The sequence below is a fragment of the Crocodylus siamensis genome, chromosome 5 (genome assembly GCF_052110815.1).
Source record: "Crocodylus siamensis isolate JL-2025a chromosome 5, ASM5211081v1, whole genome shotgun sequence".
NCBI classification, from domain to species: Eukaryota; Metazoa; Chordata; order Crocodylia; family Crocodylidae; genus Crocodylus; species Crocodylus siamensis.
In genome coordinates, this window is record NC_143399.1 from 126,261,350 (window position 1) to 126,278,362 (window position 17,013).

At 41.9% G+C, this 17,013-nt stretch overlaps 1 protein-coding gene across 1 annotated transcript in view; it reads right to left on the reverse strand.

The window, feature by feature from the left end:
* ITGA9 (integrin subunit alpha 9) overlaps window positions 1-17,013 on the reverse strand; it is a 354,975-nt gene that overhangs the window by 72,230 nt on the left and 265,732 nt on the right. The window contains exons 21-22 of the mRNA XM_090050256.1: window positions 7,293-7,382; window positions 2,793-2,901 (exon numbers count right to left, since the gene is read on the reverse strand). Of these exons, the coding sequence (XP_089906382.1) occupies window positions 2,793-2,901; window positions 7,293-7,382 (199 nt within the window). The remainder of the gene's footprint in view (window positions 1-2,792; window positions 2,902-7,292; window positions 7,383-17,013) is intronic.

Genomic DNA, 17,013 nt, shown 5'->3' on the forward strand with positions numbered 1-17,013 from the left:
TTTAAGTGTTAAAATATATGTAAATATATGAACCCGTATGAAAAGTAATGAAAGGCAGAACTAAAATTCTCTTCATTAACATTACACAGTCACTCAAGTTAGGTAAGGATTACAGATGAATTTCTAAACAATGTGATCATTTTGCCAGCTTTTCAAGTCCTCTTCAATAAAGATTCTCTTGCACAAACCAGGGGCTACAGAACCAGATGCTGCTCCTCTGATAATATTCTTCTCTAATACACTAACATATATAGCACTGAGAGACACAATTACAAGCCATCAGAGTGCCAGTTACCAATATAAATAACATGTGGCTTTTGTCCTTAATATGAGGACTCTGTTAATGAGTTCTTTTTTAGTGTTTTAATAATGCTGTCCAAACAATGCAGAGAATACTGCTGTCCCTGTTCAACACTGCCTTTTTATTTGATAAACACTGTGCTCTATTTTGTCCATGTTTGTCTTAAGGAGCAAAAGCCAGATCAGTGCAGAATATGGCTAGTGCAAATAGTTGGTTCATTGACCAAGTGAATAAGAAAAGGATTTAAACAACCACTACTTCACTTATGATGTGGATTTTTTAATTGAAAGTAAAAATTAGGCCATGATATCAGCTTTCTGCAACAAATGTTGGATTGTTTGTTAAGAAGACAAACATTTCCAGTGAAAAGTGATATGTATGGGTTAAATAAAACATTACTAGCTGAAGATCCCTGATGTTTGTGTGTCAAACTTCCCTGAGAAAAATGAAATTGAAATTACATGCATTTTCATTTCTCTATGGTTTTTTGTGGGGGGGAAAACGTTTTTTTACCAATCTCCATGACCCTGTACATGTACACACAAGTATATGTTTATATAAGAAAAACTTTAAAAAAAAAACAAAATTAGAGTGATAATTTGTTACCCAAGCATGTAGAGATCTACACCAGTATTGTTGTGAGCCTGGTAGACTGTAAACATTAAAACATCAAACCATTGTGCTTCAAGCACTGTTTACATTTCAAGGAATGCATGAATGATAAAGAGGACTGGTGCTTAATGCCAAGACCTTACAAAAACGCTGAGGCACAAGGAAAGGAAAGAGATCCCAATTATAATGAAGTGTAACAAATACAGAGGGAACATAATGTAACAAATTATACATTTAAAAAAGGAATAATATCACCATGATCAGGAAGAAGAATTAAGGATAAGTGTGAAGACACATCACATGACTTGCAATAGAACAGAATACTAGGTCTTTTTCTATACAAACATCTTGACGTTGAACTCAGTACAGATTTTGATACATTCATCCTGCCCAAACTATAGCAATGAATCTCTTCCGTTGAGAAACTCTCACTTTTCTCCATCTGGAAAGTTGAATGCGTTGTGGCAAATTATTAAAAAACAATTAAGCAAATTGTGATAAAAACCATGCTTTGGCCATTATGAAACGCTTCTCTCTCTCACACATACACACACACACACACAGTCCTAAGGTCTATCACTTTACTGGACAGCAGGCCTGTGACTTGTTATAGAATAATTTTCAATTGCCATATGGCAAACCCCTCTTGTATTGAAACTTGTATGTATTTGCGTGAGAGAGAGAAGATCAGGATATATTACAAATGTATAGATGTCATCTGTATACCTGATATCATTTGCTTTTATTGAAAGTAATCACCTAGTCAAAGCATTGGTACATCTGGTCTTTATCTGTGTCTAACCAATAACTGACTATGGAAAAACTGTAAATCCTAAAGAATGACTTCAGAATCACAGGAAGTAATTGCTTGGTTCACAAGACCTTTAATAGCTTAAAATCCCAGTCCGAACACAGTTAAGGGCAATGCATGACAGTAGGGGCTTAATTGTTCCAGACTATACTCTGCCCATGAATGAAGACATATGTTACCCATTAGGAGTTAAAGGGGCATCATGCCTAGGAGGAAAAGAAGGAGAGAGGAAAAACTTATTTACAATACTCAGCAAATGACTAGCCCACATCTGTATGATTCTTTCAATCCCTAGTTCCACCTAGTGGTAAAAAAGCATTTGAAAAGAAAAGTATAAAATGGAGCTGCAGCAACAGAATCAGTTAGTTTTCATTTCATCACAAGATCTGGTTCTAACATGCAGTTCATATTAGCTGCACCAGGAAGCCCTTTTTCTATGTGAAAAGGATGATTTGTAAGTAAGTTTAAGATACAGCGCGGCATGCTTAAAAGGAACCCTTCTCACCTCTGCCCTCTGCTATCAAATTCTCACACAGACACATATGGGCTGCAGATAGCTCAGCCCCATTATTTACACTACTCTAGAAGTAAGCACTTTGTACACATTTTCATATCAGAGGACTGAAAAAAGCATGTCTTTTGAGTGGGCACTTTCTTGGTCTCATAAATGAATGCTTCCCATTCCTTAGTTCAAGCACTATGCCACTGAACATGACTCCAATTGAAGTCTTCACTTTTAAATCTTGGCTTGAACGCAAGATGCAATGAACAAAGGTTTAAACTTGGTAGGGGGGTGAAGAAAGGGAAAACAGGCCAAACAACAAATTTGCAGTTTCCTGCTCATGAAACTGGGATGCCTTTTTGATTCTTTAAAAATACATTACGGTAAAGAAACAAACACTACATTAGTTCACTGTGAACATAACATCTTCCAAGGTAGGCATACTGTGTTATAATAATGAATGGTCCCCACACAATGGTCCCCAATTCCTTAAAATTCAGAAGGCCACAAAAAATAAAATATGCTGTGAAGAGGGAAAACTGTATAAGTGGATTGATTGATTTTACCTGAAGAGTGAAGTTGAGGGGTTGAAAAATACATTCATAATTCTCCAACTGAACAAAGTTTGATGTTTCCACAGAATCACCATAGACAAAGGATGTGGGTGAGACAGCTCTGAAAGATTAAAACATCAGTTCAGTTACTTCTGGATGTTTTCAAGATTAGATACATTTGTGGATGGAAAGCCTACTACAGAGTTCATCCAGTTTAGCTCAGTGGTAAGGAGACATTACACAAGGGAGACCTTCCAGTCTTACTCTATCATCTATGATTTGTTCCCCTCTCAGCAGTAATACATTAAATACAGACAATAGTAACGGTCTCTGAATTTAATCCTGCTGCTGTTGTCACCCATTTACAACCTAAGCACATCACTTGCTCTTGAAAATGCTCTATTAAAAGGATGTCTATTGACCAGTAAGAGTTGGTTTGGGCCTTACACAAACATGTTTCTTCAATGCTTGCTTTCTGTGAAGAATTATGCAATCAAATTGACAGGGATAAATGCTTGCGGAAAAATAATGTCAATAATTATAATTTCACATGGGTTTTTGTGACAACCAAAATACAGATGTGTTCACGCAAGTTTTCATGTCACTGACTCATAGGGAATTTCTACAAAGTACAGAGTAGTGTTGTGTAGAGATGCCCAAGTTAGAGAGTGCCAAAAGCAGTACAGTTGCTTTGTTGCAGAGCTGTGCCCAAGTTAATTTACCTTGTTTCTGAGTATGTGTTCAGGACATGTTGAGAAACAAGGTAAATGAGACCAGGAAGGTCTACACACTAACACAATTTGTGCCATGCAGACACACCCATAGATCCTAAGACCTCAAGGGACCCTAGTGATGATCTGCTTTGACCTCCTGCATATCACAGGCTGGAGGACTTCCAGGAATTAATCTTTGTTTGAACTACAGCAAAAATGTTTATCTGATGAGGCTACTAAAAGTAGCATCATCTGATTTGTCCAATAAATTATAACCCACCCACTGAGCTGAAATATTCAGTTATTAAAGGTATTTTGCTGTTGGTCCTCAGAGGTTTTTTAAAAATATGTTTAATGTAATGTTTTAATACAACAATCAGATCATCAGCTGGTAACAGAACTATCTCACTTCACAACAACAGAGGACTTAACCAGTTGACTTAAATTAAGCAAAACTGAAAGGGACAACTTTTGCCTTTTGCAATGAAGAGTCAAGGAATAAAATGCATAAACAGTGTTGGAAACAGACTACAACCCAGGTTTCCTCAATCCCAGGAGGTGGACTGCAGAGAGACATCCTTCCCCTCATTTACTATCTCTCTGGCAACAACTCTGGATTTCTTAGTTGCACCTAGCCTATAGCCTGGTGCTTAGGGCACTCTCCTAGAAGGTAGGGATGAGGTTTGAACCATCTGGGGGCTAAGGAAAGCACTGAACCTGGGTTTCTCGCTTCCTGAACAAGCGGCTGTCACTGTTGTGATCTGTGCTGAACTCAGTGCTTCTGGCGCATGTTAGGCATGTGTGTTAAGTTCATAGCACATGTAGGTCCCTCAGTGGTTTTAGGGTATGTCATACTTGTAGACAAGGATCTTTGGATAACTCTGATATCTTTTATTAGACAAACTAAACTAGTTGGAAAAATGCTTTTTTGCAAGGTTTCAGGTACCCTTCTTCAGGCAGTTGTTTTGTACTCTTCCTGGACTTCAGACAACAACTGCAAATGCTTCCTCTGCCTGAAGAAGGGTGTTTGTACCCAAAAGCTTGCAAAGAAGAATTTTTCCAACTATTTTAGTTGGTGTAATACAAAATATTGGATTTACTCAAAGAACCTTGTCTGCCTATGTCTTTAGACCAACACTGCTACAATCAACACCCCTGTCATACCTGCAGCATTCTGATGGAAGGATGCTCCTGAGTATGCCCTTCCTGCCTGCTCCTGCTTGGATGAACCAAACCTACAAACAGAGTTGCATCCCTGCTTCTGGTGTGGCCCCCTATGGCCAGTATCAAGATCATTCTCTCTGGCATGCTTGGGACAGTCTAATGGTGGCTTCAGTGTGGCATTTCCTTATCCATAGGCACAGGGTGGGCCTTAGTTATAAATATCAAACAGGTTTCTGTGTGATAGGTCTCAGATGCTCACAGCCCAGTCAAAATCAGTTTTAGGCATAAGTAATAGCAGGAATTTAGGTACCTAAGAAACTTTAGTGGCAAAAATGTAAGTGCCCATAGACTATCAGTGACCTAATGTGGCTAGGTTTGATTTCTGTGGATCATTTACTTGGATTTAGAATCCTAAATTTCTATATGTAAGTGTTTTTCTCGATCTAGCCATTAACTCTTTACCAATCATCCAAGATATTTTCATGTAGCTACATATAACATTTTAATCAAGTAATCAATGCTAATTATATAGTGTTTATATCTCCTGAAACTTAGAAAATATTCCAAAATGTTTTACATTTCTTGGGCTTCTTTTTTTTCTCTTCACAATAACTCTTTTTTTTCCACAACATTTGGATTTTTACAACATTTGGATTTCACTAACTGATGGGCAGAGACCCAGGGCAGAAAAAATTCTTTTGCTCATGTAAAATTACCAACTATGTTGAGAAGCAAGGGACTTACCAAATTAAATTCTGAGTGTATAATTGTTTCCATGACTATATATTCAACTCTGTTCTTTTAAGATAATGACCTTTATGCCCCATTACATCGATGGATTGTTTTCTCTGTATGTGGGAATTTTTCTACTTGTCAGTCATACGCAAAGTTTAACAAGTTCAGAGAATCAGGTCATATAAATACAAAATCAAACTACTGGGGATGTGCAAGACAATGCCAAATATCTTGTGAGAACAGGCTCTCTCATAAGATCTCTAGCATGTCCTACTTCTCATAGGCATAGAAATAACCACAAAGGCAGCCTTTCTTGTGGTATTGCAACATAAGCCTTCTTGGGCCTGGAATTACAAACATATCCCAAAAATGAAAAAAGCAAAAACAAAAAACCCTAGACTTTTCCCACCTCAAAAAGGTTTCATGTGGAGATTTGATTGGGGGGGAGGGGAGAGGTTCCAAGTAAACTCACCCACACCTTTCACATATCTGAATACTGTGAGCATTATTAGTTACACAACTTTATTTCTTTGTACTGAGATATCCCAAACTTCCACTCATCTGACTACAGTGAGCAACTAAGGGGAGTTAGGTGACTGTCAATATTTACTTCCTGGGTTCAAATGACCCACTCAGGGAATGGAGTAAAAGCAGCTGTTCTATAGATACACACCCCAACTGGGAAGAAATTGTAAACTACATTGGCCAAGTGTAGACCATTTTTCTGCACTAGTGACTAAACAACTTTATTCTGAGTCAAGAGATAGATTGCTGGCTGGAACTAAACTATGACTCTACAGGGCTAAGTCTGGTAAAATTTCAGGTCCATTATTTTAGAGGCAGGAGTAGATGCATCAAATGTATAACCTGGATTCTTTGCAAGGTTAGGTTCCTTATCTCCCTGCAACAATGAGGTTTGCAAACTAGCTGGTGGTACACACAGCTTCAGCAAGCAACTGTGTGGCTTGTCCTTAATTTGGCAACCCCACTCTGAATTAAGTAGGCTGTGAACCCTGCCACTGCAAATACAAGTAACAGTCTACTTGATCATTGTATGAGATCTAAGCACTGGGGGATAGTAAAGGTAGAGTGTTACATAGGGGTACTGGTTGTAGCTGTGTTGGTTTAAAGATATGGGCAGACAAGGTTCTTTGGGTGAATCCAATATCTTTTATTAGACCTCAATTAGTTAGAAAAAATCTTCTTCGCAAACTTTCAGGTACAAATACCCTTTGTCAGGTTGAGAAAGCATCTGCAGTTGGTCTGCGCTCTTCCTGGATGAAATAATAAAAGATGCCAGAAGCCCATATGCATGTGAGAAAGCCAGTCAGCTAAAAAGGTATTTCATTTCAGATGGTAATTTGGATCTTTCTTGTTTTGTCAAATTCCTTTTGGACAGGGAAAGCATGCAGAGTAATTCTGATTGAGTAATCAGTAAGCATGCAGAGTAATTCTGAGTAAATCTGAAATTAAACAGCTAGACCTCACATGACTTGCAGAATCCAAGAACCCTTTGGCCTGATAAAACTCAGCCATATCTTTAGGCAAACCTCAGGAATGAGATTTGATTCATTTGACATTTTCTTTTCTCTTTTTAATTTAAAGATTCGCCATGTTCACGAAACTGCAGCAATTTATATCAGTCACTAAACTATCTAAAGTTATGGGGGAGAGGAAACATGCTGAGAAGGTTACTGAAAGAAGAAGTGGGGAACTAATAAATAAATCTTAGATAATGAATGAGGATGTCCTGGTTGCAGAGTCTGGGAACCAGAAACAAGCAACATTCTGGTCACATATAAACAAAGAGAAGAATGCAATTTTCCACTGGATGGGATTCACATGTTATTGTTATGATAATTTTTTATTATTATTATTTATTTGATAATTGCTCACTTACCCAGTGATAGAAGAGTCTACTTCATGCATCAGAGGTACAGCCAGGATGAGAGTATTGTCATGTAGAGAGTCAGTATGCTCTAGGTTTCCACTGTGTTGAAAAGGAAAAATAAATAAGCTGTAAATCCACAGCCTGGGCAGTAAATCACAAGAATAGCTAAGCAGCTACTTTCTCATGTCTGTCTTTTACTCTGTCTCAGTGATGTTTCTCCTTACTGAGCCTCTTAAAGGTCAAGGGTTACATTTGTAAAAGATATCCTGGGAGGGGGACACACACATATAAAACTTATTTGCAGACTGTTGTGAATGTACCTATCAGACACACACTGAGGATGTACCCTTAATACAAGAAGCATCTAAATTCATGTAATGTGAAATACTAAAATAAGTCTCCATCTGACAGAGTGGACACAAGAAAAGGAATTTAAAATAAAGCTTAATATCTCATTTTTACTTACCTGATTGTGTATCAGTTTTGAAAAGATCTCGGAACAGTTTTGAAGTCCTACTCTTCTCAGTTTAACAAATGAGGCTACAGTTGGGCAACTTTCATTAGCCTTAATAACAAGTACACAGCTTGGATCCCCTGCATACTGATCTAGGCACATACCCTTAAAAGCCAAATTTAGTCACATATCAAAATGTATATTTTGTTTTTAATTGGTAGCTACTGCCACCAGTGAACAGGCAAAAGCAAGTAAAAGGAGTACATATATCATCGTGCATATAATTAAGGCAATTTCTTTGAATAGGAATTTTTTGGATAATAAGTCTTGAAAAGCTTCAGAACTCCAAAGCATGCCACTAGTATCATAGTGGGAAGGAGAGGGGAGGGTGGGAGCAGGCAGACCCTCTGTGCCTGCCAGTCTCTGCTGAAGCTGCAGCAAGGGAGCAGAGGGGAGGGGCCAGCTCTGCTGTGGAGCAGACAGCCCTGCCCAGCCTAAAGAGCATGTTGGGATGCTGGGGGAGTCTGGTTTAAACTAAACCAGCAAGGGGTCTGGGACAGACATTGCATAAACCAGTTTGAGCCAAATCAGTTAAGTCTGATACTACATTCAACCAGGTTTATCTCAAACTAAGCCAAACTTCCCTTGCTGCAACTTGAGACCATTGCTCCTTGTTCTGTCATCTGCCAACACTAAGAACAATCTAACTCCATCCTCTTTGTAACCACTTTTCGAGTAGTTGAAGGCTGTTATTAAACCTCCCATCGGTCTTCTCTTTTCCAGACTAAATAAACCCAGTTCCCTCAACATTTCTTCCCCTGGCTCCTCAACCATTTTTGTTGCCCTCCGCTAGACACTCTCCAATTTTCTGCACCCTTTCTCTAGTAGAGGATCCAAAACAAGACACAGCACACCAGATGTGGCCTCCCCACAGTGCTGAATAGAGGGAAAGAATCACTTTGCTTGATCTGCTGGCAACGCTCTTACTAATACAACCCAGTATGCTGTCAGCCTTCTTTGCAACAAGGGCACACTGCTGGCTCAAATTCAGCTTATTGTTCACTGTAACCCACAGGTCCTTTTTTGCAGTTCTTCTGCTTAGCCAGTCATACCTCAGCCTGTACCAGCCCAGTAGATGACAGAAATCACCAGGGAGAGAAACATGGCACTATTTTCTGAGTTAGGCTAATATTATATGGTGATTCAACATCTAGACTTCACTCAGGTGTCCTTTCCTTCACATTAAGAAAATGTGAGTCAAGAAGCTTCACTTAAAATCATTTTATGATTACCAGCCACTGGTAATCAGTGTCACAGAAGCATTTCATTTTAGATGGTAATGTGGATCTCTCTCGGTGAAATTATTTTTGGACTGAGAAAGTTTAAGAGTAATTCTGATTGTGAAATTAAACTGATAGACCTCATCATTACTCCAAGTGTTACCAATAAGTGAACAATGGATTATACTCCATGAGCTAAGAATCTATTGACACTCATGATCTAAACAGTCACACAAAGCCTTGGATCTGAGCATCCTTGAACATTAAAAGAATTCAGATCTAGATCCAAATTTTGTAGCAATCTCATTAACTCTAAAAACTGGCTTAACCAAAGTTGTAACCACAGTGGTCCCCTTAAAAAACATCTTCTCTCTTACAGAGGTCTGAAGAATAGGGCTGGGAAATATTTTCATCCATTTTTTTTGACACAAAATGCTGATATAAACTGATCAGAATATTTTTCAAAGTCATGCTGATTTCAAGCAAACGGTTTATATCAGCAAAAATGGTGAAGCCCCCCCAAAAATTACATTTCATTGTGACATTTTCAGAATGGGATATTTTGGTTTTTCAAGTAGAAACATTTTATTCAGGACTTTAATTTACTGTGTGTGCAAGTAGACTAGGGTTATCTAAGTGGAATTTCAATTATGCGTTCATATGCCTGAAAATGAATAAAGTTGCCAACCTTATAGTACAAAAGACTTTGGGAACAGTTTAGATCCAGATCCAAATTCTGTGGCTCTGGACAATTTCCCTAGTTTGTAAATATTTTTCCCCCTTTGAGTAGAAACTAAACAAGTGCTCCTCTTTTGCTATCTTTTAAATGAGTTGCAACACTGAGGCCTTTCTCACTACTTCAGGTCATTGGAGGTCTCATGGTATTTTTCCCAAGAGCAGGAAGTCTGGCCAATCTCAAACTTGAATAATTGATTTCTGCTTTTTAAGTTCCCCCTGTTGTTTTAAATAAATACAATATTCTTGACTTCCTATTCCTTAGTTGTTTGTATCATTGGTTCACTGACAGCTTAAAAATGCCTGTGACATGCCACCAAACAATGGCTAAAAGTATGTTTATAACATGAATCTAGTTTATGATTTTGTACTATGATATAAAATCAATACTAATATACAAAATAACCTTCTTACAAATAACACACTCATATATTAAGTATTATATAGTGCATTGTGAAAAATGTGAAGAATTTTCTGTTTCTAAACAAATGGGCTAGGGACAGACATTACACACAAACTGCTCTAAGTGCTCAGAAGCTGGTTTAAACCTGCAACAGAACAGATGTTCAGTGCACACAAACCAGTTTGAGAATTGCTGAAATGAGTCTGAGATAAATCTGGTTGAATGTAGTATCAGACTTAACTGATTTGGCTCAAACTGGTTTATGCAATGTCTGCACCAGACCCCTCGCTGGTTTAAGTTAAACCAGACTCCCCCAGCATCCTGGCATGCTCTCTGCACAACAGCAGGACTGGTGCCTCCCCTCTGCTGCCTGGTTGGAGCTCAGCAGAGACTGCAGGAGTCTGCCTGGCTTCCCCCTGCTCCTCCCCATCCCCTCCCCGCTCCCTGCTAAGCAAGGATTTCCCCTGTCCTCTCTGCATTACACAAACATCTCTCCACATTAGCTAGCACACCACATGCTGGCTACAGTCTGTGCCATGGCATATGGGACAAAAGCAGAATCAACAGGTAGATAGTAATGTCCCTCTGTTGTTTTCTTAATGGGGTGATAAACACTGAGTTAGGGGTGACAAACACTATGTTATCAATTCCTTGCTGGGCTGGTCAGAAAGTGGGGGAACCCCTCCCTAACCAGAGCATCCTGTCAGGGCCTGGCCATGCCCTCCTCAGCTCAACACTCTGGAAGGGAAGAGTGGGCTGCTCTAACACCCCCCAGCTTCCAGCCTGAGCCACTGCAGGCATGTGCCTGCATTTCTGGGATGTCTGTGGAGTTACAAACTGATTCAGCCTAGCCAGGTTAGACTAACCTGCAAAGATCGAATCAATTCAGGCTTAGGTTTTTTGAACATCTGTCCCTAGCCATGGAGGACAAACTTTTAAAAATACTATTTTTGATGGTAAGCATCTTGATATCAAAGAAGAGAATAATAATCTTAGATTACAGTTCTGAAGTATCATTTCAGACTTCAGCAAATCAGATTTCATAAAACCTGAGACTAAGTTTGGCTTACTGTTAGTCAGGGTAGTAGAACTATTCCTTAGCCAAAAGATTCATAGATTGTAAGGCCGGAAGGGACCTTGGAAGATCATTGGGTCCTGTCCCCCTGCACCAAGCAGAAAAGATACCTGGGGGGTCAGGTGACCCCCAGCAACGTGATGGTCTGGTCTCCTCTTGAAGATTTGCAGGGTAGGTGATTGCACCACCTCTGGAGGGAACTTATTCCACAGTCTGGATACCCTGACTGTGAAGAAGTTTTTTCCTAATGTTGAGCCTGAATCAACCTTCCAGGAGTTTCTGGCCATTGCTCCTAGTTTTCTCCTTGGGTGCCCTGGTGAACAGTTGCTCACCAAGCCCTTGATGTATTCCCCTCGTGTAGTGATAAGCTGCTACCAGGTCCCTGCTCAGCATTCTTTTCTTCAGGCTAAAGAGTCTCAGATCCCTCAGCCTTTCCTATTATGGCTTGCTTTGTAAGACTCTGATCATACAGATGGTTCTTCTTTGGACTCTCTCAATCTTGTCCATGTCCTTGTTAAAGTGTGGTACCGAGAACTGGATCCAGTACTCCAGTGGTGGTCTCACCAGTGCTGAGTACAGCAGAAGAATCACCTCCTTGTTTTTGCTGAAGATGCATCGATTGATGCATACCAGAGTATTATTTGCCCTACTGGCTACAGCATTGCAGTGCCAGCTCATATTCATACTGTGGTCTATTATGACACCCAGGTCCCTTTCATTCATGGTGCCAGTCAGTTTGGTGTCACCAAGCCTGTAGGCATGTTGGGGGTTGCTTGTCCCGAGGTGGAGCACTTTACATTTCTCCATGTCGACTGTCATCAGATTCCAATCCACCCAACTTGCTAGCCTGTCTAGGTCTGCCTGTCTAGGTAACCTATCTTCAAGCGTGACCACACTTCCCCATAACTGGGTGTTGTCTGTAAACTTGGCCAGTGAGCTCTTCACCTCCACATCCAAATCGTTAATAAAGATGTTGAAAAGTACTGGACCAAGCACCAACCCCTGCAGAACACCACTGCTTACTTCTTGCCACAGATCAATTCACTGACTCTCTGGGTCCCATCCTGCAGCCAGTTTCTCACTCACCTGACTGTCTTGGAGTTAAACCCACAACCCTCCAATTTTTTTGTGAGGACATTGTGGGATACTAGATCAAAGGCCTTTTGGAAGTCAAAGTATACAATGGCAACCTGCTCTCCTGTGTCCAGGTGGCGAGTTACCTGGTCATAGAAGGAGAGGTTGGTAAGGCAAGACCTGCCTGTGATGAAGCCATGCTGGCTATCATTCTGAATCCTACCTTCTGCAAGCTTATAGATAGACCCCTTGATTAACTTTTCTAGGATTTTCCCTAGGTTAGAAGTTAAGCTGATTGGCCTGCAGTTACCTGGGTCCTCCCTCCTGCCCTTCTTGTCGATAGGCACAACATCTAGTCCTCAGGGACTTCTCCAGAGCACCACAAGTTGTGGAAGAGTTTCACTAGGGGTTCTGTAATGACTTTGGCTAGCTTCTTCAGCACTCTCAGATGGAGATCATCCGGTCCCACTGACTTGTATATGTCTAATTTTTTTAATTAGTCATACACCAATTCTATGGCAATGGTAAGAAGGCAATTATTCCTACTGTGCTCATCTTGTACTCTACCTGCTGTTGTTTTCCCCATCATCCAGTGAAAGACTGAGGCAAAGTAGTCATTCAGGAGTTCAAGCTTTCTCCCGGGTGCTGGTAACAAGCTCTCCTGAGTTGTTGAGCAATGGCTCCACACCCCATTCGTTTTCCTCCTGTTCCCTATGTACCTAAAGAAGGACTTCTTGTTGTCCTTCATTCCCATTGCTAATCTAAATTCAGTCACCACTTTAGCCTTTCTTATCTGTTCCCTAGTAAAACAAGATCAAGAACCGATTTACTTTGAGTGGGTGATACCAAAGCCATGATACACCAACTTGGAATTCTTGCCATAAAGTGCTGCACTGTCCATGCAGGCTAAAATATATTTCAAAAGGGACTATGGAGACTGCAGGTTGCATATGGCACAGACTTCTGTGACTGGCCTCTTTGATATGCCCACCAATAAACAAAACCAGGTGCTAGAAGAAAAGAAGACTAAGCACTTTTTCCTCCAGCAATAAACATTTTGCGAGAGCCCTCTTCACCTCCCCCATCCCTGCCCTTTTTTTGGCACAGGATAGTCTCCAAGTTGCAAGGAGAACCAATCAAATATGGTAAGTATGATTTCAATAAATGTCTGTACATCTAAAACGGAATTACTATCACAAAAGGGTCTAGTAATTTGGTGAATTTAGCTCTAGTGAATAATTCTGTTCCACTTAAAAAACTGAACATTTTGTAATTCATAAAATAATAATAATGACTCTTAGGCTGATTCAGAATATGCTGCCAAACATGTAGCCACAAGTGGCCCCTTTGTTAAAGGGAGGGGGCCCATTTTAGCAGGGCCAGGTTTAACAGCTAACTTGATGTGTACATATCCAGCACTGTGTGGTATGAGCACAGAATAAGAGCTACTCTGTGCTTGAGTACCTTACGGAAACAGGATGTTCCCATTCATCACAGCCTGACTGAAGCACAGCATAGATTTCCTTTTTCCCATTTATTCATGGGCCTTTCATAGTTGTCCCTGGTGTAGTAACCAAGTGTCTTACAACTACCCTTCTATTACCAGTAGGAAAGTATTGTTATTTGATAGATGGGTAACCAAGGCATGAAGTTAAGCAACTTTCCCAAAGTCGCATATAAAAGTGGGTCAGAGTCAGAAACTGAATCCCTCTTTCTAATACATCAGTCTAGATCCTTAACCACAAGACTGTCTTTCCCATATTCCTTTTGACATAAGAAACTATTGTCTCTTAATCCCCTTGACTTCTTGTACTCTGCACAAACTAACACACAAACTGGCTCTTGATATCTCCTTCTCCCACCCCAATGGGACTGACTTCTCTTAGCTGACATGACTTAGAAATCTGAGAAAAAGCATTATGGGAGAAAGCAAAACCAATGATTTATAGGGCAAACAAGAGTTTCCTCGAGTCCCAGCATTCTCCTCATTTTGACAAAGTGAAAACTAACACAGAGAGTCGCCATTAGGTTCCTTATATGTTAGACAGGCATGGGGATGTTAAAATGTACTGTTAGGCTTTTAATACAGTATTGTTACTTGCTTTATAGACTTAGGGTAAACCTCTTGAAAACATTACCAGCTACATTGCCAGAGAAGGATGCTCAAGATCCAGAGTGGTATAGAAAACTGGCCCATTTTTCTCTTCACTATTTCTGCATGTTCTGAGAAACATTGGGTAAAATTAAAGCAGCCCTGAGGGGCTTAGCTTGTGCAACATTTAGGATTTACATGGTCAATGACTAGAGTTCTTGCTGACCTTGAAAGCATTACAGGGTCATCCTTTCACGTGGATGAACTGCTCTACATGGATAATAAAAGCTCTCTAATATATTAAACACAGTCTTGATCCTTGATCCTCTGATGTGGAGGTCTCTCTTACTGTATTTCATGGCAGAAACATATGCTATAGGATCTTGTTCCACACACCTGTTATTTGGTGGGTGGGAAGTACTCTTTACAATATCAGAGTCAATGAGCAACTGCTAGTGCTTGTCTCTCATCTCTAGCAGTCCTATGCAAGTTTTTTTAATCAGGAAGAAGGAATTAAGAATGATCATGTTCAACATGACACGGGACAAGCCAAAATGGAGCCTCTCCAGGCATCTGCAGTTACATCCAAGAGCACAGAAAGTGAAAGCTACAGTTACTGTTTTATGAGAAGAGGCAGCGTTAGGATCATGGGTTAATAAAGCTGTGCTATCATCAATCCCCACAGGAGTCCACACAGTTCATGTGACCTAACCACAGTTGGAGCTTGCTTCATTCTGGCAGATCATCCTAGAAAGCACAGAGCGTGTGTTACAGCTTTCACTGGCCCCAGGATCAAATCCCTATGCACACATTATAAGTGCTGTGTATTCAACCAGGCAATTGGCCTAACCCCACACACAGAGCAAGTTTCTGAATGTCCTTTGGGCAAAATGGTCTTCAGCTGTCTCGTGCAGCTTGATCACAGAAGAAAAAAATGTATGTTCAAGAAAAGGTCAGAGAAGAACCCTGATAGTCTAATGAATATAGGCGTGAAACAGGGAACCCTTCCCCTGTTACTAGAAAGTGATATGGCCTCTTTAAAAACATGGCCTTCGTAGTAACCAGCAAAGCAGGACCCTGGGTGCAAGTCAGTTGACAGGGAGTCACCTGACTTGCAGGGCAGGGCTTAGGCAGTATAAGTGCCCAGAGCTGCAGAGGGAGGGAGCAGTCTGCCTTTGCAGGCTGCTGGAGAAGCAGCTATGCCATGAGGAGTACTTTGTCAGACAGACTGGTTTGGGGCTGTTTGCCTCAAAGGCTCTAAGCTACCAGGGATGCAGCCCTGTACTTAAAGCAGCAGAGCGCAGCGATTGGTTGTGTAACTAACTAAGGTTAATTACACAGCCCAAAGGAATAAGGACTTGTGTTAGCCAGTTGGCTAACTGGTTGCTTATTGGAGGTCCCATTAGCTAGTGCCTAAGGGGCATGTGACTGCCTTGAGCTCTTCCACTGGTCAGGCTCAGGTCACAGATAGATGACCGGGCGCAAGGCCGGAATCCAGAGACTGGCTTACCTTGAGGCAGAAGGCCCAGTGCTCAGAGCGGTGCTCAGTACTACAGGGCCAGGGGCCCAGACACAGAGGGACTGGGGAGGCTCAGTGCCCGGAGCAGGGCAGAGATGAGGCCAGGGGCCCAGACAGAGAGAGCCCAGGGAGGCCCAGTGCCAGAGCAGGGGTGGAGACCCCGAAGAGCCTGGACTGGTAGGGCTATGACCCAGAAGCCTGGCCCAGTGTAGAGGGCCTGACCAGCAAGGGACCAGCTACAGCACAGGGGCAGAAGCTAGGAAAGCCAAAACCTCAACAAGGCAGTAAAGGCCTGAAGTGGCCTGGTGGTTTGGGGACAAGTGTCCCATTGGATGTCCTGCTGCGTATTATCAGGGAGGCATGGTTGTGACTATGGGGGTGGCTGGAGGTCATGATTTAAGCCACTGAGGCCTTGGTGGGCAAAATACAGTCCATTGGCCAGATATATCCCACAGAGCGATTTTTGCCTGACCCACAGCATGTCCCTCAGCCCCACCAGGTGGTGCTAGAGCACCTCCATCCTGTGTCAGCCTGCTTGCTCTGGCATGGCCACACAACAGCAGCAGCCCTCGGACCTCCCTGCACAGCATGGGGTGTAGTGGTGTGGAGCACAGAGGTGTGGAGGCAGTGGCAGTGGTGGGAGCCTGAGTGGGGGCACTGCATCCGAAGGTATGGGCTGGTCTCAATGGAGATCATGTGTGGCCCATCAGGGAGCTACATGCAAGGTTGAGGGCCAGTCTCCATGGAGACCAGCTCCTGGCCTTTGCCCTGGTGCCAGCACCAGATGCCATGCCTTTACCAGGACTCCCGCTGCTGCCACTGCCCCCACATCGCTTACCCTTTGTCAAGCTGGCAGGTCTGGGGGCTGCTGCTGCCACCACGTGGGCATCCTAGGGTGAGCTGCAGGCTATCACAGGACAGGGATGCCCCATCTCACCTCACCTGGCCCTGGTTCAGTCCTGGCTGCTGCAAGTGGTGGGGCATGGAGTCACTGCCAGGTCCGCCCGGCTTCCTCCCCCACCTGCAGGCTACCCACCGTCGGCTGGGGAAGGGGACAGGAGAGGGGAAGAAGGAGAGAGGTTAAGTTCCTCCCAAGCC